Source organism: Semicossyphus pulcher, unplaced genomic scaffold, assembly GCF_022749685.1.
Source record: "Semicossyphus pulcher isolate SPU_LCO1_2020_fin unplaced genomic scaffold, fSemPul1.0.p SCAF_2, whole genome shotgun sequence".
NCBI lineage: Eukaryota > Metazoa > Chordata > Actinopteri > Labriformes > Labridae > Semicossyphus > Semicossyphus pulcher.
Genome location: NW_027211693.1, coordinates 15,801,226 through 15,828,288, shown reverse-complemented (window position 1 = coordinate 15,828,288; position 27,063 = coordinate 15,801,226). Strand labels below are relative to the sequence as shown.

At 40.5% G+C, this 27,063-nt stretch overlaps 1 protein-coding gene across 1 annotated transcript; it reads right to left on the bottom strand.

Moving 5' to 3' along the window:
• Nucleotides 1-1,852: 1,852 nt before the first annotated feature.
• Nucleotides 1,853-17,610, bottom strand: xpnpep2 (X-prolyl aminopeptidase (aminopeptidase P) 2, membrane-bound). The gene is made up of 21 exons (XM_069670243.1): nucleotides 17,562-17,610; nucleotides 16,861-16,922; nucleotides 16,406-16,516; nucleotides 16,228-16,291; nucleotides 15,503-15,607; nucleotides 12,763-12,849; nucleotides 12,452-12,595; nucleotides 11,524-11,625; nucleotides 9,199-9,280; nucleotides 8,834-9,035; nucleotides 7,274-7,363; nucleotides 6,948-7,057; nucleotides 6,618-6,695; nucleotides 5,074-5,145; nucleotides 4,920-4,980; nucleotides 4,578-4,647; nucleotides 4,302-4,406; nucleotides 3,288-3,347; nucleotides 3,099-3,175; nucleotides 2,881-2,970; nucleotides 1,853-2,284 (listed from the first exon to the last, which is right to left on the bottom strand). The coding sequence occupies exons 1-21, from the start codon at nucleotides 17,608-17,610 to the stop codon at nucleotides 2,084-2,086; spliced, it is 2,022 nt and encodes a 673-aa protein (XP_069526344.1). The 3' UTR covers nucleotides 1,853-2,083.
• Nucleotides 17,611-27,063: the final 9,453 nt, after the last annotated feature.

The following is a 27,063-nucleotide window of genomic DNA, read 5'->3' as shown; positions in this document are numbered from 1 at the left end:
ATGTAAAGATGTTGAAATTGAACAGTAACAACACAACTGGAGGCACAGCAACAGAGCCTTCTGTTCACAGGGAACAATGATCTCATACTTGCTGTTCCTCTTTTTCAGGTCCTCTTTACCACAGACTCGAATGCCAAAAGGATATGGATGAATATGCCTTTCTTGAAAGCAGTCCCACTTTTTCTGTTAAATGCATCTCCACGTGCTTTAAGTGATGCACGTGTTTGGCGAGAGTATGCAAATTCGGGGTGTGGCTTGATGGCAGCGCATTCACACCTTCTAAGAGGCTCTGTTGAATAGTCGACAGGCCACCAGCGGTTTGTGGGTATGAGCTCTTACATGTGGCAGAAGTTAAATACGAACATATCTTGTTTAATATAACAACCAGTTTGGGGAATGTATTTACTTACTGGCAAATTGAGCATAATGATCTATACCATTGTACATTAAATATAAAGCCTCCTCTAGCTGCCAGCTAACTTAAATGTCACCTCATTTAAAACTTCAGCTATATTGTCACTGCAAACCTTTTTAGTGTAATTTTGTTGCTTGCTGTCTTTTGATAGCTTTTCCCAAACATAGTGATAAAGGTAGCTTACAGCAATGGGTCACATATTTGTTTGAATTTGTTACAGGATTTCACACAGGATGGTATTCATGAGGTAAGATGTCATCATTCCTAAAATGCCATATTTATGGTTGAAATGTAAATTGTGGACACCAGTCTTTAGTTAGAGACCAAATAAGATTGTTTAAGTAAACTGTTGGTGGTGATCAGTGTCTCCTATATGTTAAAGACACTGGACATATTTAATGAGATTACATAAGGCTTATATTGATTGTAATTTTGAATTATCATGTTGTTTTTAATATCAGCTAACAAGACTTTCTTTAGGGCTATTAATTGATTGTACAGTATAATACAAGAAAATACACAATAACTAAGATAAAGTCTCAACTCATAGACCTTTACACTAACGTTTGTGCTAACACAGAAGAGTTGGGAGTTGAACTGGCAACTGTCCTAGGAATAAAAACAAGTCCGTTGCTAGTGTAGCTTTTAGCTAGCATAAGCCATGTGGGGCAAAAATAATACTAACGTTAGCCCAAACTTACCGCTCTTGGTGCTGCTGAAGTGTCGAACCGGAGCTGGAAGTTGTTGAATCTCCATCTGGAATCTTTGAGCCACAGATTTTGCACATTATGTCCGTGTTTTATGTCCCACAAGGACAAGGTTGTAATTAAAGGCATATCAGTTTGTCCTTCTGCTGGTGTACGTTACCAAGCGCACCTGTGCCTACTCCTGCTAACATAAGATGACGGGCTGTCAGACTAAATCAAAGATTCAGAGATTTCACCTGTCAGGAGAAACACCGTCAATTTACTGCGTTTGTTCAACAGACACTTTTGTACAGAAAATTACACGCACTTCGCGTCTTAGGGGCACTTTTGTCCAAATTTTACATCCACTGGGCGTCTTATGCGCACTTTTGTACAACAAAAAATTGTAGACCCACTGGAATTTAGGGACACGTTTGTCAACCCCAAATTTTACAGCAATTGGGTGTCATAGGGACCCAAAAATCTTACACACACGTGGCTCCTTGGGGAAACTTTTACAGTAACTGTACTTTTGTTGGCCCAACATTTTTACGACCATTGGGTGCCCAAGGTACACTTGTACTAATGGAATAATCTATCTATCTATCTATCTATCTATCTCAGCCAAGTCTTTTATGATTTTGTCAAGTTAAAATGTCAGCAGCCTCATGACTCCAGTCCACAGCATTGTTTCAAAGAGTTTTACTTTAATAAAATAGAAATTATATCAGCTGGTTATACAAATATCCAATTAAAAACCAAAAGGCTTAAACATTAAAAATCACACAAAAGATATTTCATAACTTTTTACACAATATCAGCCATTTTTCCTCATAATTTAATCATTAAATAATTGAACAAACACATCCTTTCATTTAAAAAAAGGCAAAATTGCAGTGCATCTCTCAACCTGGTATAGCTGCTCAACAGGGACTGCATAGGGGTAACATTAGTGTGCAATTGGGAGCACGAGAGATGAAGATCAGTTGACGTTGTGGAGATAAGTGACGGCCAAAGCAATGAGAGTCAGTGAGGAGGAGCAGACAGAGGCAGAAGATCCAGATGCGGAGAAGGGCTCTGTGTTTTTCAGCATCCAGTCCTTTTCCTCCTGTAGTTTCTGTTTGTCCAGCTCAGGACCCAACAGCCTCCGGATTGTCTCGTAGTAATTATTCAGCCAAAGAAGCTGGGGGGAGAAAAGACCACTTTTTAAAAAATTGAGGCAGCTGGTATAAAAAAAGATTCCAGATAAACTGTATGAATATTTATTTTAAACAAGGCGTAAAAGGAGAAAAACATGGAACTATGTGATCATATTTTATCCTCCTGGTCTAACATCAAACACGGTGTTCCTCAGGGATTAATCCTTGGGCCCCTTTTGTTGCCCAATAGTGATCATTTCTCAGAATTTTTTTTCTTTTAGGATAAAGGGAAACAAAAGAAGATGGTTTCACACATGGTTTTGTTTTCTCAAAAACTGTTTTGATCTCTGAACCACAGATACGCTTTGACCTAAAGTGTAAAAGGGGATTTTAAGAGGAAGCCAGCACTTGCAAGAAAAGACATGGTCGATGTCGAACTCTTATACCCGAGGGTGTTTACATATTTTAACAGGAAACTATATCTCCGGGGAAATTTACATATAGCTTTCTACTTGATATTTATTAAATAATTTAATTTAGCACCTTCCTTTGCAAAGAATATGGTGAATTTATAGTAACTTCTTAATGTAAACAGGATTTCCAGAAGAAGATTGTAATGCAGTCAAATACAATTTATTACCTGTTGTGAGCTGAGGAGAGAGGTGTCAACCAGCTTCCTGTCATATGGGACCAGCGACACGGTGTCAAAGGTCAGGTAGTTGTGACCATACTGAAGGAGGGAGAAGCACATTCACGGAGAAATGACCTTGACATTGTTTATATCACATTTAAAGCAGGAAATCATTGATGTGACTCTAGTTCCTCCATAAAGCTCTATGTTAGGCTCTCTGTATTTACCTTTGTTTGAACAGGTACAATCACAGCAACGTCTTCAATCCGGATCCCAAAGTCATTCTCCTTGTAGTACCCAGGTTCTGAAAGAAAATCATTATCAGTTTGGTGGTTTTTAGACACAGAATGCAACTTTCCTTTGATATACTTAAAATAAAATATAGTTTTCAAGATGAAAATGCAAAAACATCTTACCTATAGACGTGAACATGCCTGATCTGAAAGGAATGTTGTTGCCCTGAAAGCCAACTGGCCCTGAAGAAATATCACAACATTGAAATACAGATTATGCCAGAGAAAGTTAAAACAAACACATGTTGTTTGTTTACCTTCATTTAATACTATACATCTACTGTTAGCTGTCTTATTTAACTTACAAACAAAACCTTTTTGGATATAGTTTGTGTGATTAATATGACTGATTTTTGTGATTTCTTCAGGCACTCATACAAATACAGTTTTAGCAGTTAAAATCCATTGTGCAGAAAGTAGCATTTTGATTATCAGTTGAATTATGTTGATGATCAGTTGATCACTGAAGCCTTTTTAAAGCCTTGTAGCTTCTCCAGTTAGAGATTTTTCCACTTCTATCTGTTTAAGATCTTTGTAAAGTTAATTTCTTTGTTATTTTAAATGTTTATCTGACAAATCAAATGTAAAGATTTAATTCTGAAAAATTGTGATGAAGAGTTTTTGCTATTTTCTGACATTTTATAGGCTAAATGCGCTCATTGAATACAATGCATTTTATAAACTGGCAATCACTTTTGCTCCATTCATCCATTATCTACTGCTTATCGCGGGGGGCTGGAGCCTATCCCAGCTGTCATTGGGTGGGAGGCGGGGTACACCCTGGACTGATTGCCAGTTGTTGTCAAAGAGACAGACAACCTTTTACACACACATTCACATCTATGAGTAAATAGAGTCATCAATGAACCTAACAAGCATGTCTTTGGACTGTGAGAGGAAACACAAGTACCTGGAGGGAACCAACGCACGCACAAGGAGAACATGCAAACTCCACACAAAAAAGCTCACTTTGTCTGAACCAGGATTCAAACTAGGAACCTCCTCGCTGTGAGGCTGTTAAGAGCGCTAACCACTGCATGCTTTAAAATGTATTTTTAGTGGGTGATGAAGACTTAGTGTACTGATGATGAGTTTCATTCTGTGCTGTGAACTCTGAAAATAAAAATGGAAACATACACTCATGAACTCCAAAGTAGTTTCCAACACCGTGACCCGTGCCGTGGCCATAGTTCAGTCCCACCTCCCACAATGCTCGACGGCCCAGCATCTCCATGTTTACACCTGTTGATAAACAAAAGCCACACAGAGAGCTTAAATCAAACATTCTGCTACAGACAAATTATTTTTATTCATCCAATCATAAAGGCTCAAACTTGGCAAGTGGAGAAACAGGGCTCTCTAGTGGTGAAAAAAAACTTATTTTAAACATGCATGTGTGTTTTTCATTCTCACCTCTTGTTCCTGAGGGGAAGATAGTTCGAGATATCTCAATGTTTCCCATTAGCACTCGAGTGAAGGCCTCCTGTGAAGCAAGACATGTTGTTAATCTGTATTTCTAAGCAAGATTGAGGTTTATTTGGGGATTAAATGCTTTGTGAAAGAACATCACTGCAATGGTTTTTACAGCCCCCCCCCAAAAAGAGGGAACTAATATTTACTTTTTTTTTTTTTTTTTTTACCAAAAAAGTAAATATTCTATAATCATAATAAAGAAAATGTACCACAATGTTGTGTTTTGACAGAGAAAATTTAAATATCCCTTCAAACACTTCACTGTAATGTCTAAAGTGTTACCTTTTGCATTGCTGTTGGGGTTCCCCAGTGAACTGTCCGTGTGATGTCAGTGGTCCCATCTCTGATTGTAGTGAGAGACAGGGTGACTCATTTCAAATGCCAGAGATGTGATGTGAAACCAGAGAGTTTCTAAATGAAGTGTGTTTTTACTCACAGATACTGGCCACCAGAATCTACAAGGAACATCTCATCAACTGTCAACCTCCGGCTCGTATTTTGTGTAGGGCTGCAACACAGAAAAACAGGAAGTAACTGAAGTACTGCAGTTGTTTTAAAGTTGTAGCCCATTAGCTTTAGGAAATTTACATCACTGCTGACAGTTTTTAATGCTCACCTTAAAGCTAGAGTGCATAAATGAACATCTGTTACATTCATGCCCTTGCTAAATAAAAGGAAAAGTGAAGTAGAAGGCTACAACGGCCAGGAGTTTGGCTGAGACTGTGGTGGAAAAACTTAACTTAACAAAAATAAACTCAGCATTCAGAGGAAGAATTACAGTCAGAAAAAGAAGAACAAGGGTAAGTAAAAAGACAGAGCAGCCTGAGACTTTGTGGGGCAATAGGTGTGTTATTCATAACCATTTGTGTTTATGTAATTACGCTAACTGCCAGTAGAGGGAGGCAAAAGCTTCTTGTTTACAAGGTGGCTTTTGTTTCTCGTGTATTCAAGTATTTTGGATGCACACTTTGGAATGTGTTAGATATCTCCAGTGATGAGTTCATAAGATTTGAGTGGTGGAAAAGAAACTTGGCTCATTGCAATTACATGGTCAGCATCTTAACTCTTTTTCCTTTATGCTTCCCTCTCTGTGGGACTCAACTGCAGGTCCATTTATTCCTGGTGAAGATATAAATTAAAACAACAGATAATAGATGTAATAGATGTTAATAGAGCTACAACAGACCTTGGATGCATAAAAATAAAAACTTGTCAGAGGGATAAATTCATTGTTGTTTTTGTCGTTTCAGGAGAATCAGTTAACAATAAGGGAAAAAGATTTATCCCCAGCAGTGTCCATGTTCTTGTCTATTGTTTGTGAGCATTAAAGCAAAAAAATGGTCGGCAGTTGACTCTCAAATCTTGGATATCCGAGCTTCCCTGAACATACCGGCAAGGAAAAGAAACAAAATCTGTTTAAAGCAACATTATGCAAATGTTTCATGATATAATAACAGCTTCCAAATCAAATTGTTATTTTAACCTCTTGCATTAACCGCTCTGCTCCCCGAACGCCTGCTCCCAACTCAGGTTGGGCGGGTACAATCTCTTTGAAGTAGTTATGAATAGGCTTCCTGGCACAAAGTAAACTCCTCCTGTTACTGATTTTAGCTCAGTATTCCCAGAACTGACATCACGGCAGGGGCTAAGAGACCAAAGAGGACAGTGATGGCGGAAGTTAGGAAGAGAATTAGAGAGAGTGACCGAGCAAAAGGCCTGAAGAGAGAAAATCTCAGAGTGGACTGTGGTTGGAAGCAAGAGATAGAGTTTCACTCTGAAACAGTAGAGGTGCAAATTCATGCATAACGTTACATTAAAAGTTACCCCACAGTTCCACATGAATGATTGGAAAAAACAAACAAAACACAGCTTTGGTCCTTTACGAATGTCGTGTGCTCACGACACAAAGATAAAGAAGAGATGGTAGTAAAAAGTAGTTGACTTAAAGAGAGGACGAGGAAGAACATAAATAAATCGTACCTGTAATGGGCGAGGGCAGCATTGGGTCCGCTTGCAGAGATCGTCTCAAAGCTCGGGCCTCTGCTGTCCTTCTGTTTGCTGCAATGACGTTTAAATCAGCTGTAAGAGCCAACTATGAAGTGGGTGTAATTATAACTAGACTAACTTCTTTCAACATTAATAAACATTTCTGAGTTTGACCTTCAGTGTCTTCATGCCTCGATGCATATATATTGCCTTTTTATATATTTTCTAGCCTCTAGAGAAGTCATATTGTAGCTTGTTTATGAAGTAGCAAGGACTTCCTGTTCAGCAAATAAAGTATCTCATTTCTCTTGCATGTCCTCTCACCTGCGACACTTGTTGACGTAATCTGCAGCGGTCAGCTCCGTCTCCTTCCCCTGTGGCACCGCCTTCTCCAGCCACATCAGCAGCTGGATGACCGCGACTGCATCCCTCACCTGCACAGAGCGACAACGACACACTGACCAGGAGAGTCTCAGCATCAACAATGAAAACTATTCATCAATGTCCCACCAGCCTGAAAGTGAGGACTGATGAATGAATTCCTGGGATGATAATGGTCTCACATTTGAAGTGCATGTCTTGTCTTGATAATTCAGCTTTCTAAATAACAAAAAATTGTGTGTGTGCATGTCTGTGTGCAGGTGACATACGTGAGCGTCCCTTAAGATCCGCTGCTCTGTGTCATCTTTCACTGCTTTAGTCGTCAGCACAGGAGAGTAGGAGCTTGTCAGTAGTTTCTCCTACATGATGGAAAAACCCCCAGAAATAGTTAATACAAAAATATATCATTTAATACCATTTATTATACCAAGAAGCATTGCCCTCCTTTTCCTCTGACAAACAGCAAGGAAGTTTCTTTCTGTGCATTTAATTCAAACACTATGAAAAGCTTTTTCATATTTAGATTCACTATATACAACAGTTAGTTCTGACCAAGTAATCTGATTGGACAAGAGGCATTCAATGAGTGCTGATATAGAGAACAACATCACTGGGACTTTTCACTCTGTGTATCACTCCGCCTCAGCCAGGTGTTCTGAATACTCTTAATTAGCATTACAGCAGACTGTGTATGTCTACATTAATCAGGCTGGTACCTCTGAATCACACAGCAGACTCTTATTTCACTGGTTGATGATCAATTAAAACAAACAGATAAATGTACATGATGAAAAGCAGCTGATCTGTGGTAACCTGTAGACACAGAGTGCAGGAGAATGTTTGGGTTGCTAGGCAACAAAAGTCCAGTTGTAGAGCTAGTTGCAAAAACAATCTGTTGTTGATTATTATTGTTAACTACTGTTTGCCGCTTGTGAAACTGTTGTAAAGAAGCAATATCACACAAGAGGTCGAGATGTTGTACTGAATATCAGAACGCCTGTGATTAGCTGTCATCAAAAACATCTTTACAGTAAAGGAATTTTGATTGACATTTGTATTTTTCATTTTGTCCTTAAAGATGCTTAAAAGTCTAAGTTGTGCAACATGAGCGGCCACTTTCACCTTTAAAAAAGTTCTTTGATCCATTGTTTATTTAAAGATACTGATTAGTGCAGCAGTAAAAACTTGGATTACATCCACAACACGCATCAAAAGCAGCCAACAATTTATGACTCACTACTGTTAATACAGCAACATCAAAGCAATACAAACCCATTATTATACTGTTTATAGGCTACCCCCCATTATATTGCATTTCATGTAAATAAAAGTCTGTTAAGTCCCTATCGATCGCCGAATGAGGTAACACAATGGTGATTGAGTCTATGGCCCACTGATGAAAGCCTTTGCATTTGCAGTATTACGGACTGGGTGTCCACGTTAGTGACGCGTTTTCCATCACCCAGCAGTGGTTGGTCTGCCAGAGCGGGTAGGCGGAGCTAAGCGGATGCATTTCCGGTTTCTGTAAATGTTGTGAGTAAACAGTAATCTACTATGGCTGAACAAACAAAGAAAATATCGATGACTACAGATACAACTTCAAAAAAAATCCAAAGAAAAAGAAACAAATGGGACGCTGTGACAAAGGGAGCCAGCCGTAGACTGGTTAAATTGGGAAATGTCCTCCCACAATACTGTAAATTGCCATTTAATTAGGGGGCAACCCAGAGAACAAAACTGAAATCTTTGAGATTGTCAGCTAAAGATACAGATAATAGAAATTGGGGCCAAATTATGCACTACTTTTAATATCACAGTCATCTGCGTACCTCTGGTGTAATGAGCTCATAAAGTGCGTAGTTTGTGTACTCAGTGCCGATCCAAACTTTAACACCGGCTTGGGAAACGTACTCCTTCAGAATATCTCGGACAGTGTCGTAGCTTTTTAGCTTCACACAGAGGGAGCCTTCACATGAGGCGTTCAGGTACTGCTTCAGTTCCTCTGACACTCTGTCAGTGTGAAGAAAGAGCCTGGGAGATGACATAGAAGGGAAAGAACAAGAAATGTGGTTTATATAAGACTGATTGTATCCATCCTTATATTCCAGTATATGTGACGGGAAGGGACAAAAGAACGAACATTTGAAAAGAATCTTATGTAATCAAACATGTAATCCCGGAAAAACGGACTCACCAAATTTTATCCATCGTGAGCAGTGTGTAGGAGTAGAAGAAGGGGTTGTATGGGATGTCGTTGCCGCGCAGATTAAACAGCCCTACAAATGAAAACACACACAACCCCCATTTGTTAGCAGCAGCAGCAGCAGCTTGTTCATCTTTAGCTGTGTGTACCTGAGCCAAGAATTACTGTGCGCATGTTATGTTTGTGTCTGACGTACGTGACTTGTTTTGTGTCACTGTCATTAAAAAGGACTCGATAATTCTGAAATCAGAAGTCAGGAGACGTCTGCAGCTCAGGAGCGCTCTGGTTGCAAGACAGATGCTTTTGAATAATTCATTGATAATTAGCAAAGTGCTAAACTGAAAATACAGGAAATCAAATCAGCTGAAAAATATAAACACAATTGGTAATAAAGGATGCCAAGTGTTTTGTTTTTATTTTTTTGTTTGTATTTGATCAAAGTACCCATTCAAAAAGCAGAATCTGTCCTCAATATGTCAATATCTTTGTCTTGCATTGTTGTGATTTCTGTAAGCCCGGTCATAATCCTTCACATCAGACTGAAACTCCTCTTCAGGCTCGATCTATCCTTAAAGCTCTGGTTTTTGTGTTACATGGTTCAGATTCTTCTTTCCATTACTGGTGATAATTTAAATGAAGTTTTTATAACATAGGTTCAGCAACAGGACCACGCCGCCCTCACTAATTCCATCACCTGTGTCTTGTTAGCTCTCACACCTGTGCCTCCCTAATGCAACTACCTGTGCAAACACAAATTAGCCTGCCTAACCCGTTCTCTCCTGTTTGTCCCAGTTCTCAAAAACCATCCCCTCCAAACCTCTTTCCTCTCTTCTCTCCTGTATCAACACAGGATCAAGGATGTCTTTATTATCCCCGAGGGGCAACTTGCTTTACAGCCAGCAGTACCACACAACAATCAACAAGAAGAGGTTAAATTAAGAACATCAGTGGTTACAAAAAGGCAATGCCAATAAATTAATAAATAAACAAACATCACTTTGAGCTATCTAAAAGGCTGATGGCGGTTGGGAGAAAAAACGGCGGCCAGAAGGAAGCAGCAAGAACATATTAAAAAGAGGATGGTCGGGATCGTTCAGGATTGACTGGGCTTTTTTAAGAGGCCTGAGTTTGAACACCTCAGTCAGGTCGTTCAACGTGGCACCTGCAATCCCCCAGGAATCACTGGGGGATGCCGGATCAGAAAGGGTGTCGTGACTTGCCCCCACCCTGAGTCTCGACCCCTGGGTTTCTGCACCAGCTAACTCGACCCACCTTACTTAGACCCCCTCTCATCACACCCACCCTCAACTTTTTAGCACAGTGGTTCTCAAATTGGGGTCCGCGAAATAATTATAATAAATGTGTAAAAAATTATAAAATTGTGCTGTATCGTTAAAAACTGCATGTCTTCAGATGAGGACCATTTGCGCCCATGAAACAAGCATATTGTGTCCATTACTTCCACCCATGTTAGCTTTGGATCAATAGAAACTGATGTGATTGTGACACATCAAGTGAATCTTTCATGAATCACTCAACTCACTCAGGTCGCAGCGAACTGTTCCCACGGCTGTTAAACTGCTTTTAAGATCAATTACTTGAAAAGTATAAATGCTGTCAAGTTAAGTCCACCAGCAAGTTGAATAAAATGAGCCTCAGTTTTAAAGTATATAAGTGGTATTAACATGACTCAGTTTTTCTCTTTATCTCTAAGAAACAGGTCCGAAGTATTCAGGTTGATAAGTTTTACAATACAAATAGTTCCAATGGCATCTAAGAGTGCAAATGGTAATAAGCATATGCTTAATCGGTGTTACGATTGTGAGGGGGTCCTTAAAAATATTCTCCCCTGTAAGGGTCCCTGGCCCCAAAACGTTTGAGAACCCCTGCTCTGGCATATTCCAGATAAACTACTTTTATACTGTACAGTGGCATGGTCTGGTTAGTGACACCTTTCTTAATGTAATATAATGTGGTTTTTGTCACTCATTCTGTACATGCACCTTTTTCAAGGCAATATAATGTGTTACATGTTTTGCAATGATTTAAATAACAGGATGTAGTTGTGAAATGTAAGTTCCTTTTAAAACGTAACATAAATCATCATGACTGGAAATCTGTTCCTGAGACACAAACTGGAATGAAGTCATTCACATTTTTTAGAGTAACTGTGATTCATTTTATGAAGTTCTTACTAACAGCATGTTCAGTTAATTAAGCAGAGGTTTGGTATCTATCTTTCTAAATGAGCAATGTTATTATTATTTTTTTTTTAAATGTCTCAACAGCTTGAAGCACAAAGTGTGGGTTACTTACAGGCTGTTTCATCCAGCGCTGAGAGCAGAAGAGCTGTCGGTTCGTATGGATTGTCCCTCATCTGTCTCCGTATATCCTCCACTTTGACCTGCCAGGACCTTTCTGCAAACACAGTTTATGGTTTTATTTTCATCCACATGACAAAACAACACTTGTTGCTCAATTGTGTTGGACATAGAGTTGAACTGCTTCTTCAGTATGAATTTTTGGCCAATAGGGGGCAGCAAAAACAAGCTGAAAACAACCATTCACATAATAGCTTGTTATAAAGTTGATATGGGGAACCTATTGTCGCTGAGGAGACTTGGTGCAAAGTTATCATTCCTTTTTGGATTCCTGTTTGTGTCCACCTGATGAATATATCCTTCCTTTTGGTTTTGGTTTGATCTCAATAATATGAGGAAACTATTCAGCCTTTAAGCGTCTGTACATGTGATGCGTTACATGAAGCGCAGACTTCAGTGCTTTTACAGTAACTTTGTGCTTTTCTTTTGCTTTCTTGTCAGATGTAAGAGCAAGAAAATAATCTATAAAAGACTTAAAACACTGTGTGAGATGCCTTTTTCCAGATTGTACTCAAATTTATAGACACACAAACACACACACACACACACAGACCATTAGGATTATGTGTGCACCATTAGTTCCATTTGTCTATTCTCCAGCCATAAAGACTAATAAGGCTCATGACCGTCGAGACAACTTCCTCTTAAGGAGACTTTTCCACTCACTTAAACTTGGTATTTGATCTGCAAGCAAGCCATAAAAACATGAACAGGCTGTTTATGGCTGTGTTTGTGGAGCCGCTTATCGCTGTGTGTTTGCTGGTATTTATCAGCACATCGATAAAGAGTTAAAGGGCACCACACAGGTGGACCAGCAGACTGTAGTGTGTGTGTACAAACAGTACACATGTAAGGAGACATACGTATCACTCTGTCGGGCAGGCGGGTGAGGTTGTCAGGCGGGATGGGCGGCCTGTTCGTCCACACTCCGTCGACCAGGTTAGCGGGGATGGACCTGAGGCTGCGATTGCTCGACTCCAGGTTCATGTTGTAGTTCTCCTGCGTTTCTAATGGAGGAAATTATGGATGATTACACACACTGAAGCAAATCAATCCCAAGTCAACAGTCTGTGCGGCGTCTGCAGGCTCCATCAATAATTTTTCCATCCACTCGGGCGAGAGCTTTATTGACGTTAACCTGGACTGACAGGAGGGAGGAGGAGTGGAGACTTACGGAGGGAGAAGAGGAAGGGGTCAAAGCCGATCTCGCCGCCTGGTGGAACCTCGGAGATGAGCCACTCTGCTATGCTGATGATGGACACTGGAGAACATCACACATGACAGACTGTTGTTAAGTTACTATTGACTTTAGAGGATGTGACAGAATAAATTCAGTCAGCCGAACTCTGGGTAATATTTATTAAAAAACAACACAAAAATATTTAAAGAATGAGGGTCCGAAGATTTAAAAACATGTCAGTTCCACTTAAATATAATCAAATCTGTTCTATCAAGTGTAATTATGTTTAGAGGGAACTCCTTTTTGAGCAAACTCTTTGAACAAACACAGCAGTGCAATAAGTGTCTACTTATACTGTCACAGGTCAATAAAGTACAAAGACTGAAACGTTTACAGTTACAGGCAGTTGAAGGTCACTGCTGAGACTCTTTTAATAAGTGAGCCATGTCACAAGTGAATGTTTAGTATTAAAAAGAACCTTAAAAAGAAGACAAGTGTATGTGTCAAGATTTTTGTTTGTTGTCCGACTTGAGAGTGAGAGATAAAAATAAACTTTTTGGGATTACCTCTTAAGATATTCGAACATTGAGCTTTTTTATACAAACAATTTCATCTTAATTTAATCTGTCTAATTATTTTATGTTCAAACCTTATTTCTCTGTTTGTTTTTGTGTTACATGGTTCAGGTTTTTCTTTCCATTACTGGTGATAATTTAAATGAAGTTTTTATAACATAGCTTCAGCAACAGGACCATGCCTCCCTCCCTCACTAATTCCATCACCCGTGTCTTGTTAGCTCTCACACCTGTGCCTCCCTAATGCAACTGCCTGTGCAAACACAAATTAGCCTGCCTAACCCGTTCTCTCCTGTTTGCCCCAGTTCTCAAAAACCATCCCCTCCAAACCGCTTTCCTCTCTTCTCTCCTGTATCAACACAGGATCAAGGATCAAGGATCAAGGATGTCTTTATTATCCCCGAGTGGCAACTTCCTTTACAGCCAGCAGTACCACGCAACAATCAACAAGAAGCTGCATCACCGTCTGATGTCACAAACACGCCGGAGACAGGGTTAGTAAACAGTGAAGATGTTACGGTGGTTAGGTATCTATTCCTCATTCAGTCTGTGTATCAAACTCGACGCCGACAATTTAGGAATGATGTTCGAGCGCCGCTCGGACGGAGACAGGCGGAATTTGTAGCTGAGATGACGTCGCAGAAATTACCGACGGAGCATAGCATCGCGCCGGAAAGGGGGTGGAGATTAGCGTGTCAACTCGGGTTTTGTGCTCCCATCAATGCTGATCGGAGCCGAGGCGATAAATACCCGCGTCTACTGCAGAGTCATTTGACCCATTAAGCAAAAAAGCCGGGTGTTTGCGGGTTTTTTGACCAGTGGGAAAGAGGCTTTATAGAGCAGTGGTAGTACAGTATGAGATATACTTTATATATAGAGAAGGCTAAAGTTGTGTCAGACCTGTTAATGTAACAAACATCCAAAGACTTTAAGAAACAAGGTACGTTACGAATTCATAAAAAGAAAACAACACTGTAGCCATCCATCCACCAGTCAGTCACAGGGCTGACACACAGAGACAGACAACCTTTCACGCTCACATTCACACCTACAGGCAATTTAGAGTTTTCAATGAACCTAATGAGCACGTCTTTGGACTGTGGGAGGAAGCTGGAGTAGCTTTGTTCTCCTGTTTTCTGTGATTTGCTGATGTTACTGGCTTTGTATGTAAATGTGCCATGTCAATGTCATGTTTTAAATTCTCCCTGGGGATGAGATGGACTGAGACTGATATGAACTTGAGGTAATCCCTACTCGAAGATCCTGCTGGGGTTTCATTCGCAGACTCTCCTCCTGCTCTGTGACCAATAACAGAAAGAGGATGAGCTGTATTGTATCACCCATGGCGACTTGTCTGTTCAGTTCTACAATTTTTGTTGTAATAATGCAAAAGACCAAAAGCACGGATGTGTTAGTCCTTCTCTTAATATTTTAACCTGCTTCCCTGTCTGCAGCACAAGGCCTCAAGCACATATTATCCCACTGAGGACTCAGATCTGTCTTTAATAACTGGTCCATTATATATATTTTATCATCTTTAAACTGGCTGAATAATGTCCTTAAACAGCCAAGCCCTTTAGGAGTAAATAGTATAGGTGGGTCTGTCCAGGGACTGTTGTTGCATGTCAACGTATTCATCAGGTTTTAGAGACAGAAGTATGTTATGTTGTGACGACGCCATGTTTCTGAATGTGCTTTTATTTGTCTGTATTCACAGTATGTTTCTTAATACCGTATAACTGTGGTATTGCTAAATTGAGCTTCCTTTGTTAGAGGACAAATCCTTGACTGACAATAAAAGCTGTTGTGTTTTTTAATGTTGTGCTTTATAAATGTGTGAGCACCAGCTTTCAGGGTGTTATTAGCATCAGTCAAACACTGGTTAAAAAATATGTTAGAAGCTCAATTTCATGAATTACTTAGAAGACTTAAAAATTAATTGAACACCCCGTCAGCCTTGTTTTAAGTGTTCAAAGTGTCAGGACAAAACATGCAGTGTTTTTAGTTATTTTTATCATGTAAATCCTGTGATTGTGTGTGCAGCATGTCAGGGTATTTTTACCTGACACCATCAAAACCACAAATATGCGATGGGCATCCGTTTGTCCTGTGTTGTCATAACAAGTAAACACAACGTTATCCCCCCACCCTCCCTTTACCGTCTTTTTCCAGCTCCCAGTTGCAGTCCAGCTGTCTCTCAGCTTGAACCCAGTAGCGGCTGTCTGTCCACAGAGCGGCCTTGGTCGGAGTAACTATGGCAGTTCCTGGGGAGTGGCAGGAGAGCAGCTGGGTTAAGGAGAGGGTGAATTACAGAGAGAATGTAAATGTCAGAGTTGACTCAGAACAATGCATGAAGGGCCGGATAACCTTAAAGAAATGTGTGCATATGGAGAGACACAGAGGTGGATATACACGCATCACTCCACTGTTGCACCCTCATTTAATAGTTGATCCCTGAATCTATATTTTGCATGATTGAATGACTTTTTTCTATTAAGTTTGGCACAAGTGTAGTTTGGATTGAACAGCACTTTACTGAAATGTCATCTGTCTTGTTCTCCTTTCATCCGTGCAACAGCTGGTTGCAGAAATATGCACGATCATTAACTCCACTGAGGTTATAGGCATGCAAAAAGACATCATGATTTAATGGTGAAGTCACTGAGCGATGGAGAACGCTTATGAATGAGAGGATTCAGCGATGCAGAGAGTGGAAAGCGATGAACCTAAGAGAGCGATGAGGAGATGGCTGTATTGTGAGGATGTGGGTTGAAAGTAGAGATGACCGCAGACGTGGGGAGTTGAGTCACGGGGAGGAGGAGCAAGAGCGGGAGGAGGAGCAGGAGGGGGATGAAGGAGATGAGGAGGAAGAATAGGATTGTACCTGCGGAGCCTGTAAAGCCGGTCATGAAGGCCATCCTGGCATCACGTGGTGCGATATACTCGCTCTGACAGAGAAAAAGATGGGGTTAGGATCCCTTTCTCGCTCTGACACACACACGCACACACACGCACACAGATTTAAACCCAGATGTATGAAGTATGACGGACAGCACGTGTACCAGGTGAGCATCGGTGCCGGGGATAATGTAGGCAGAAATATTCAGGGGACGCATCCGCTCTCGTAACTCCTGCAGCTGGAGAGTGGTATTTACTGCTGTGCTGGGGAGGTACTGCACACACACACGCACACACGCACACACACACACACACACACACACACACACAAAGGGAGAGAGGAAGAGATAAAGAGAGCGTTAAAAGTCTTGAGATTTAATTAAAACCAGAAGAACTGCTGATTCATCCCTTTCTGTATCTCCCTGTGTAATCATTAACCGCGGTGCATGTGCAGTAATCATTAACTGTAACTGTATATAGCTCATGCAACATGTTTAAATATCCAAAAATACAGTGCTACATCTGTGAGGTCCATTTTAATGACTTCATTTTTAAAACATTCAAAAATAAACCTGTCAATAAGTGTAAAAATCACTCTCATTCACGCGTTTCTTCTCACCGGTGGGGACAGAGAGCAGTTCCTCTCAGTCCGCTCGAATGAAACAGCAGCGACGGTGTGTCCTGAAACGAGAAGTACACTGTGACAAGGAGACCTTGGAAAGTAACACTCGAGCTGAGCTATGTAAGCACATTTTCAGACCGCAAAAGTGACACTCTTTTGTTGGTGACTTATCGTGCGACTCGGTGTCAGGATTTATAAGGACAGAAACTCACAGTAAAAGACACCAGACACACACAGAGACCAAACAAGGCAGCTGTGCTAAAAAATGTATCATTGCATTAATCAAAACATGTTCAACAAGAGGAATAAAATCAGTAAAGACAGTGCCCATGCTCAGACAAGGTCTGTTAAACCTGAAAAAGGAAGTGCCTGAGACAGAGCTGTTATCTCCTTTAGGTCTAAATTTATGCAAAGAAATCCTGATGAGTAACTCAAACACGCACGGAAAGAGCAGATGGCAATTTCTCATGCCGCCTTTTCAAGCTTTGAGTGATTTAAAAACGAGAAGCAATCAAACTGAGTGCATCTACTGTTACATATCATCTGTTTTCACATTTTGCAACACTTCCCAGCTGCTGCCATCATCGTAAACAAACACAAGTGTTGATCATAATCACATAATCTCAATTAAAGATTAAAGACAGAGACTTGACACTCACTGGACACATGAGCATGTAGGATAAAGAGGAACTTCTCACCTGTTAGTGCCGCCAGAAACAGAGCCAACAGCCAGACACGGGACGGCATCTTGGCTCGACAAGATCCAAACACAGAGTGGTTACAAATCAGGTGCTCCGACGTGTGTGCGCGGCATATGTGAGACGGTGTGTGTGGGTGCCTTGTGAGGAATTGCGTGTGGGTGTCTGGTCGTAAATGCATGACTGTCCTCTCTCTCTCTCTCTCTCTCTCTGTTGCTCTCTCTCCTCCTCCTTTGCCACTGCTCACTATCTCCTCTCCCTGCGGACCTTTGATAGGAATCATGTGCAGTGGCTTTAGAGTGGAAGTTTTGCTTCTCAGAAACATTTATTTACTTCTTGACCTAAAACACAATGTGCCAAGCCACAATGGCCTCCCACTTGATTCTTTTCCCCCCTTCCTGTGCATCTCACTGAGTTGTGTTTTAAATATCATGATGCAACACAATTTTATTTTAACTATTTGCAATAAGACGAGAGATGCCAGCCGTGCATTTAACACAGCAGAATTGTGCTAAACCGTAAAGATAGATCTGTTTAAATACAGTGAATTTATGGATGTAGATTTTAATACTATTGAGATTTTTGCACATGAATGCATCCTTGGTATCTGTGTCTTGAGAGCAACAAATTGGAGTCTTTGCAATCCTGCAAAAATCTCCATAAAAAAAGGTTTCTGCCTTCAGTATTTTTAAATCCTTGTATTAAAGCCAAATGAATAATCCCACAAAGCTAAAAGAAGGCGGAGGAAAGAGGAGGAAGAGAGTGTACAACCAGGAGATTCATCACAGCAGTGGTGTATTAATAATTATTGGGTTCTAGTAAGTATGGAAGCTACACAGTGAAAAATCCCGTGTTTAAAATCTGTAAGCCGTTGAAACCTATTTATTAAAGTCGAGCTGAAGCGGCATTTCGAGAGTATCTAGCTTCCGTATCGTGACGTATTTCCCAGTGAAACAGGACGTGCACGCGGGATATATCATTGGAGGGATTTGATTTGATCGTTGAGAAGTGGGCGTAGACAGACGTTCTCCACAGCGCAGTAGCTAGCTAACTGACCGAGAGTTCTTGGTGCTCTGCGGCTAAATGTTGCAGATTGATTGGTTGAAATTGGTTGGTTCTAGCCTACGTAAGCACACAGGATATTTTCTTTTTATAGGAAGAAAAAATGATCGGATTTTGATATTAGAATACGAAGAAATTGATTTTCTGTATTTTTTTTGGCCTATATTGTCAAATAGATGCACAATATTACCGGGGATGAGATCTAAAAGGATTAAAATTACATTTTTAATTTCACCTCGACTTTAAGAGCTCAGTCTAGCTTATATTTAAGAAATCCTCAGAGCATAACAACACAAAAGATGGACTCTTTCATCTTCAGCTAGTCTGGCTCTGCCTCTGACGCTCACTGCTGAACACCTGTACATAAAAGTGTTAAAGCAGCATTGTTTTACAGTTGTTGCAGGACTATTTCTTGGCTGTGTGCAGACTTCTTGAGAACTAATTATGAAAAGCTTCTAGAGAAACCAGGAAGTCACTTAGCTTGGCCAAGAAAAAGATCTACTGATAGAGCAGAGCCATGCTAGCTATTCCATCGTGTTTCCAGTCTTTATGCTAAGCTAAGCTAAGCAGCTGCTGGCTGCTGCTTCATTTCTCTAGGGTTCAGAGTACAGGTCTCTCACTCGGGGTCAAAAAGTCAGAGTGCTCTGTAACGACTGCTTTATTAATCCAGGGCACAGCATACAGCGTTGCAATCACCTGGTGAATACATTTTTAGAAGGTGACACCTCTCTGGTGCTCTGGGATCCCCCTGCTTTGATCATGACTTCAAAACCTGGCAGACCTTCAGACTACAGTGCTGGAGTGTATGTAATAAGACATGAGTTATATAGATCACAGAGCTGTCTTCTTTCATTAGGACTACACTGCAGTGCATCTTGGTAAGCTATAAGGGGCCTTAATATCTATGAACATGAAAGGAAATTGTAACGCTGGGTAGGTATCAAAGCTCATTAAGAGCCCCTTATATCTTAATTTGCCCCTTTTTTCACCCTGTGGGACGAGCTCAGCTAAACCCTTTAAATTTAAAACAAGTACAAAAACAGATCCCCGTGTTTTATGAAGGACAAGCTGGCTTTATTGTCCAACTGGTTAATAAAAAGAAACCTTCAAATAGAGTAGGCTACCAACAACACTAAAAGTCTGCAGCCATGCAAACAGCTCTTGACACTCTAGAGTGCACTCTGAGCTAAATGCTAACAGAAGCATGCTAACATTATGATGTTTAATATAATGTTTACATCGTTCACCATCTTGACATGTGAGCACTTTAAACACTTGTTAAACACTTGCTAATTAACACTCAAAGTAAAGTGCCGCTGAGGCTGCTGGGAATTTCATTACTTTTATAGGAATTTGTTCATCATCTAAATTAGTGACGGCGCTAGAGGAAATAAAGGGATCACAGAAGCATTAACAATTCAGACTGAAGTGAACGTGAGTCACTTTACCTCTTTTATTGCTATCCAGCCAATAGTTGTTGAGGTATTTCACACAAAACCACAAATGTCAACCTGTTGTCGGAGCTAGAGGAAATGTCAGGAGATCACTTTTCTGTACAGACGTTTTTTTTAAAGCAGTCGTTCTTCTTCAGATATTAGTGTTGGGAATTACGGCTCTTTGAAGGGAGCTGGATCTTACGTGGCTCATCGTTCGCTAACATCGCAACACTACGAGGTAGAGAGTTGTCAGACTCGTGAAGGTGTCTGCACTATATTCTCCCGTGTCAAAAAACGAGCTTTTAGGATTTAAAAGAAAACAGCAGAATAATGTAGGAACAATGAATCAACTGTATGACTACAGAGATGTCAACAAACTTGGCGGAGGGTTATAATGTTGCTCACAGTCCGCACTATGTTGTGGTGACATGATTCCGCTGCACGTGACCAAGTGTAGCGGAGTTGAAGCTGAAAAAAGCTGCCTGTGGTAATTGGGCATAAAAGGGAGTGGATAAAGGAGAGTGATGAAATTTGGGCACAACTATAAACAGAACAGCTCTCACCTACGACTCAGTTCCCGTCGTTCGCACCAAAGAGCTGTTCAAAAAAATCGGATCGTTCGCCAACGACACAACACTATCAGATTTAAGTTATTACCAATGCAGCCAGCATTGCTAAATACACAAAAAAACTAAAGTATTAAGTAAGATATTCATGTTTAAAAAAGAAATAAAGTAATGTAGTAACATAAATGTAGCTTATTTGTAACCCCAAGACTGCTGATGTTTTTGTTTTAACCTCCCGAGACCCTGCGTCCTCATACGGGGACATTACATTTTGGCTTCACAGCACCATAATATTTAAGTCTGCAAAACGTAGACCCGTTGGTCTCATTCATGGACACTTCGTCCATCACCCTGTGGTCACAAAAGCAAATTACACTGATCGGTGTACATTCAAGATGGCCGTGGTCCCGACCGAAATGTGTTACAGACGGTCTCTGCAGAAAACTCAACCAGGTACAAAACCTCTTCAGATTTTATGATTGAAACTTGTTTATTTAAAGCGTATTAACAGTTGTGGCTTGACATGGCAGACAAATTTGACTAATTTTATCAATAGCAACAAGCTACAACACCGTTACGACAAGGCATTCACATGAGGACATTGGGACTTTCTCAATGTAACACAAAGACAATTCTTAGGTTTCATACTTATTATTAATCCCCAAAAGGTCGGAGAAATTAAAAATGCATACCAAACAAAAGCTCGGGTCTCAGGAGGCTACAATAACAGCGCTGTATGCATGTGTGACCCTTGAAGCAGAGCCTGTTTTTTTTACTGCTCACAACCATATTTTTAGATATAAAGTGACCCAGATATTAAGTTGCACATTTTATAATCACATTTAGCAAAAACACACTCTGCAATCCATCTGTTTCTTTCTTATCAGTGTGAAAGCCACATAGTGAAAAATTGCATATTTTAAATCTTTCAGGCTTTTCAAATCAAATTATACATGGCTCACGAGCTCATGTGGAAGAAATCCTTCCAGCAGAAGGACAAACATGCAAAGAATTGAACCTTTCATTTTATGAAGACACATTAGGTGGGTGAATTTTGACCCTGTTCACACCATATTACAATTTAACACACGCCTGGAATATTTAATTGAGAGATTATTCAGAAGTGTAGGTAAATCAGAATTACAGACTGTTTTCACTGAAAAAGGGGGAAGGTGCAGAGCGGCTTCTTTTTTTGATGACAAGCACCTGTAGTCTGTTTGTAGCATTTGAAATCATTTCTACGAGCTTCTGATGTTCAGCAGGCCTTGTTCACTGACAGACTGAGCTGCTTAGAAGACGAAGAGGAGATGACAGAGGCTGGCAGATTTGCTCTGGGTTTACGTCATGTGTGTTTACATTTTGACACAAGTCTGATTTACTTAAGGCTTCAAGCATAATCTTCTACGGGCCACCAATCTGCCTTTCTAAAAAATAAATGCAGCCAGAGTAGGAGAACAGTTAAGGACTCAGGATCCGCTTTATTTGCCAATGTACTCTCCCTACTCAAAATCGCACTCAGCCAACCATTACACCCTTCTGCCAACCAACCGACCATTATACCCTTCTGCCAAGCAACCGACCATTATACCCTTCTGCCAAGCAACCGAAGCAGCTGACCATTACACCCTTCAGCCATGCAGTAGTTGCCTGCGACACAACCGACGCAACCGAGCTGTGGGGATTTCTCCACGCAGAAATCCCCTAACCAGCGTTGAAGAGAGAACCTTTGACCTGGGAGTCAACCGTGCTAGCCATTACACCACCGAGCCAACATGGTTAGCAGTTGCATCTGTATGTATATCTGTTTAGCATTACATTATGATAACTTAAAGAAAGAACTCCCACGGATTGTTTTTTTGACCTTCCTTGAGGGGATTGTGTTGAATTTTGAATCACAGTTTTGCACAATTGAAATGTTAAACGACTGTACTGGACATGGGAATACTATAATTGGTCTGGGAGAGGTGGGAATTGAACCAGCAATCTCCTATGCTTGTGACAGGTGCTCTTTCCATTGAGCTAACTAGATGTCCTTTATTGAGTGGATTGTTTGGATTTTTGAATTGTATGAAGTTTTGCAGAATTGAAACGCTAAATGAATATACTGGAAAGAGGAATACTATAGATGGTCTCGGAGAGGTAGGAATCAAACCAGCAATCTCCAATGCATATTACTCTTGCACACCGCGCAGGGAATAAAGCCTTGATACATGGGGCAGGTGCACTATCCATTGAGCTAAGTAGATACCCTTCCTTAAGGGGTTTGTTAAGAGTTTTGAAATCATTACAGTGCTGCACAATTGTAAAGTTAAAGGACTGTACTGGAAAGGGGAATATGTTCGCTGGTCAGGCAGAGGTGAGAATTGAACCAGCACATGTATGTATGCTCTGATTCACAGGACAGGTGCTCTCTCCATTGAGCTAACTGGATGCCCTTCTTTTAGGGCTTTGTAACTTATGTAGTTTTGCACAATTGAGTCTCTAAATGACTGTCCTGGAAAGGGGAATACCATAGATGGTCTCTGAGAGGTAGAGATCGAACCAGCAATCTCCAATGCACGGCACAGCTTCTCTGTCCATCGAGCTAACCGGATGCCCTTCTTAACCACCATGCCACAATGCAGCACTGCTGTATTTTTCCCTGTTTAGGTATATCACTTCCACCCCCAACTGGCCACTACCCAATTTCCCCATTCTAGTACATTAGATCTATTCTATGTTTGTTCTGGTCTATTTTCTTTCAGAATTGTCATCAGTTATCTTGTGATCAGATTACTTTCATAAATGTAATCAGAGTGCTCCTGCAAAAGTAATTGGATGACCTGTATTAAGATTACTCCTTTACTTCCATCACACTCCCACCCTCCCACAAGAACATTCAAGCTACACACACACATGTTAAATGACTGTACTGAAAAGGGGAATATGATTGATGATCTTGCAGAGGTGCAATCGAACCAGCGAGCGAAGGTAATGTTGGATACAAGGGACAGGCGCTCCATCATAAAGTAAAGATTCCCCAGTCCAGTTCAAGTCATTCCAACCCCTAAAATCTGGGCTTGATTCCTCGGCTGGGTCTCCTCTAAATGATCACACTGTAATGAGAGATAGATATATTAAACAGATAAATCCTGCAGGGCAGCAACATTTGTATGCCTAACAATGATCTACCAATATGTAATAACTAAGTTAATGTATTTAAGAACAACAAAGAAAAGAATTAATCACCTGCTCAGGTCTTAGTTACGTGTTCGCAACAACACTCAACAATGAGCTCAGTGAAGTCTCTTTATTACTTTAACCTTGGACCGAAACCTGCATAACAGAGAGATTGGAGAACTGTGATACACAGCTGTTCATGTTTGGTTACCATCTGTTACTGTGCATTGAAATGGAAAACTGCATGTGGGCCAATAAAACCCAATATTGGTCATAAAGCTAGTCTAGTTTGGATAATTCCTTGATAACACAAAGAGTAAAGACAGGCCGATAAGCAGGCAGTAAAAGGGATTATGCAATTTCAATTCAAAGGTTGATGGGATACGGTTTGTTTCCACGGTCCCTCAAGGACCTTTAGAAAAAATAAGTCACAGATTTAGTTTATTCGATGCAGTGCGAGTGTCGTCAGGCAGGTTTTTCTGTTTCATTCACATGATTTACTTCTTGCAACATCTATTGATTCTCTGTTTTGCACACATGATCCATTTAAAAGAACCAATCCAAAAGTAACGCTTGTCTTAAGTTAGGCTTCTTTGTGTCTCAATATTACATAGACAAACTTCCATAGATGTGTCAGTCATCAAAAATAACATTATAGGCGAGATCAAGTTTTATAGTAATTAAAAGACAATTTAGTCTATATGGCATATATTCAATAGAAACCTTAAGATAAATAGTGTTAGAACATTTGTAAGTGTGCTTCAGTATTTAGTTACACAAAGTGACCATTTGGGGGTGGAAGAGCTCCATTGTTATTTCTTGCATCGACAGAGAAATTCATAATGATGATGTGTGAGTGTGTTTGTGTACAAATGCACACGAATTGGCCATACTTGACAAACATTGAGCAGAATACGCCTTTGAGGCAAAAATTTACAAAGATTAACAAAGATGGGAGCCACATATAAAGTATTATCACAGTTTAAAACAAAGAGTGAAAAAAAACAAGTAGTGAAAATATATATTTTTTAAAAGTTGTTTATTTTTGTTTCTTGGTAACTACACTGTGTCCCAATTCTACACCCCCTGCTGACTGGCTGCAGTATAGGTCATAAAGCCTGCCTCCTCCATGTTAACAGATGGGACATGGGCCAAGCTATAAAATCAAAATCCACGCCAACTAAATGTTTCTCAAACATGGTTTATGTCATTATAGTTAGTTATTATCATGCAGATTTATGTCCAAGTGTTCATTTTTCTGACAAGTTTAGTTTGAATTAGTTATTTGAGGCTGTAAAAAGGATGATTGACAGCTCTGTTGACAAATCCGGCTCCTGCAGCCGATCCGTTCTGGATTAGCAGAGTAGAGAAGGAATGGCGAGAGGAGACGTAACTAAAACAGTCACAACAGTCATTGAAGTTCATATCTGTGAATGTCCAACACAAGAAGCTGTTCTGCTGTTAAATACGCCGACCTGCGGGATCTTTGCCGTTTTTATCGGTAATTTAAGTGTGTGTTTTGGTTAGCGGAAGTGGCTACAGCCCCTCCACCCGGCAATCTCTCCTGTGCAACCCTGGCTCCAAATGATGGCATCATCGCAAGATGCCAGCGCCTATCACGGCGGCTACTTTGGCGTCAATTTCATACAATAAGAGCAGATGGAGATGTCATCCATCATGTATACAGTCATTGGAACTCACCTGTGCTTAAATCACAAGTAACCTGCTCAGGTGCAAGGACTTGGATGCTTTTGTTTTGTCTTGATGTGAATACTAATGTTTGTGTGGTCTGAACAGTCTGATTCACTGTCTTTTAATGAGAATCCTGCAGTCTCTTTTGATTATTGAGGAACTTGCTTTGATTTCCTCAGTAAAAACTCACTTTGTACCTGTTTGTTTTGGATGATGCTTTGCTGAACCCTGCGGCCCAAAACATGGGTGAGTAATGGAAAGGTAAACACAAGGTAATGAGGCATTACTTAGTACATACTCAGTTTGATGCACCATTAGTACCCGGAGTAATTAACGTTTTAGTAATTAGAAATTCATGACTTGTTTTGCGCCGACTGGTTCAAAGTAAATCAGGAATGACTAATTAAAAAAGTGTCAATTGATTTACAGATATCCTTGAATTAATTGCTGCATAATGATCCTGTCGTAAAACACCACAAAATTTGTTCTGCAGTGATTAGTCTCTGTCAACTACACAGTGCTTGATTTGTGATTATTCAGTAAATTATTTAACAGGTCATGCCTGATTTCTTCCACCTCCCAGTTTCCTTTCTACCTTTATAATCAGGATGTGTGTACATTATTGGAAAGTGATACTTCTTTCCCCCCCTCCACGTTTTCAGTATTCACAGTAGACTCCAAACCTGATTAAAGTGAACATGTGGTTATATTTAAAGTACATGGCCCAATATACCACTATATATATGACCACAAGGGGTTGCTAGTGTCCAACATATCCCCCTTCTAATTCTCCCCTCATTCTCATTGAACACCCTGTTCTTTAGTAACCTCACTTCCTTATAGGTGCTCTCATTCACACTCTACATCAGCTGTGTGTGTGCGTGTGTGTTTGCATGCATGTGTGTCCTTGTTATTGTCTGGAGATTTGGTACCTGTGTCATCCGTCGGCCATGCTGTTTCCTGGAGATGAGGCTCAAAGTTATGGACCAATATTAATAAATGGTAGCCCTGGCAACAGTGTTCCGTGTGTGAGTCAGAGGAGCTCGAGCAGAGGGGAAGGCAGGGCACCGTGGCCGAGCATGGAGGAGCAAAATCCACCTCTGAACCAGTGTCACATCTGTGCAGAACAAGAGGAAGAGGACGGGCTGGATTATAATCAAATCAACATGAAATAATTGCATCAATTAGCTATTACAGTAGAGGAATCATTTGGGAGGTTTGGAGCAAAGAGGGATTCAGAGACTTGCTTATTTTGAGGCATATTAGTCTACATGTATGAAAAACCAAAGACATTACATGTAATGACTAGTGCAAAACATGGAGGATTATAGTGCAGTAAACAGTTAAGGGAATAAAACATGGGTGGTTCCCCCGCCTGCTCAGGGATTGTTGGGATGCACAACATTCTTGTGTCTCTGAGGGAAAGATGATATTTTTAAAGTGACCATAATGGTTGTTGTGGATTTGTCGGGTGTTTATCTGGATATAAATCAGTTAAACTGCTGCAGACGTTGGACTCCAGCCTCCAGAGCCCTACCAGTCTTCCTAATGCAGCCTACAGAGGAACAAAAGGCTGCACAGAGAGAG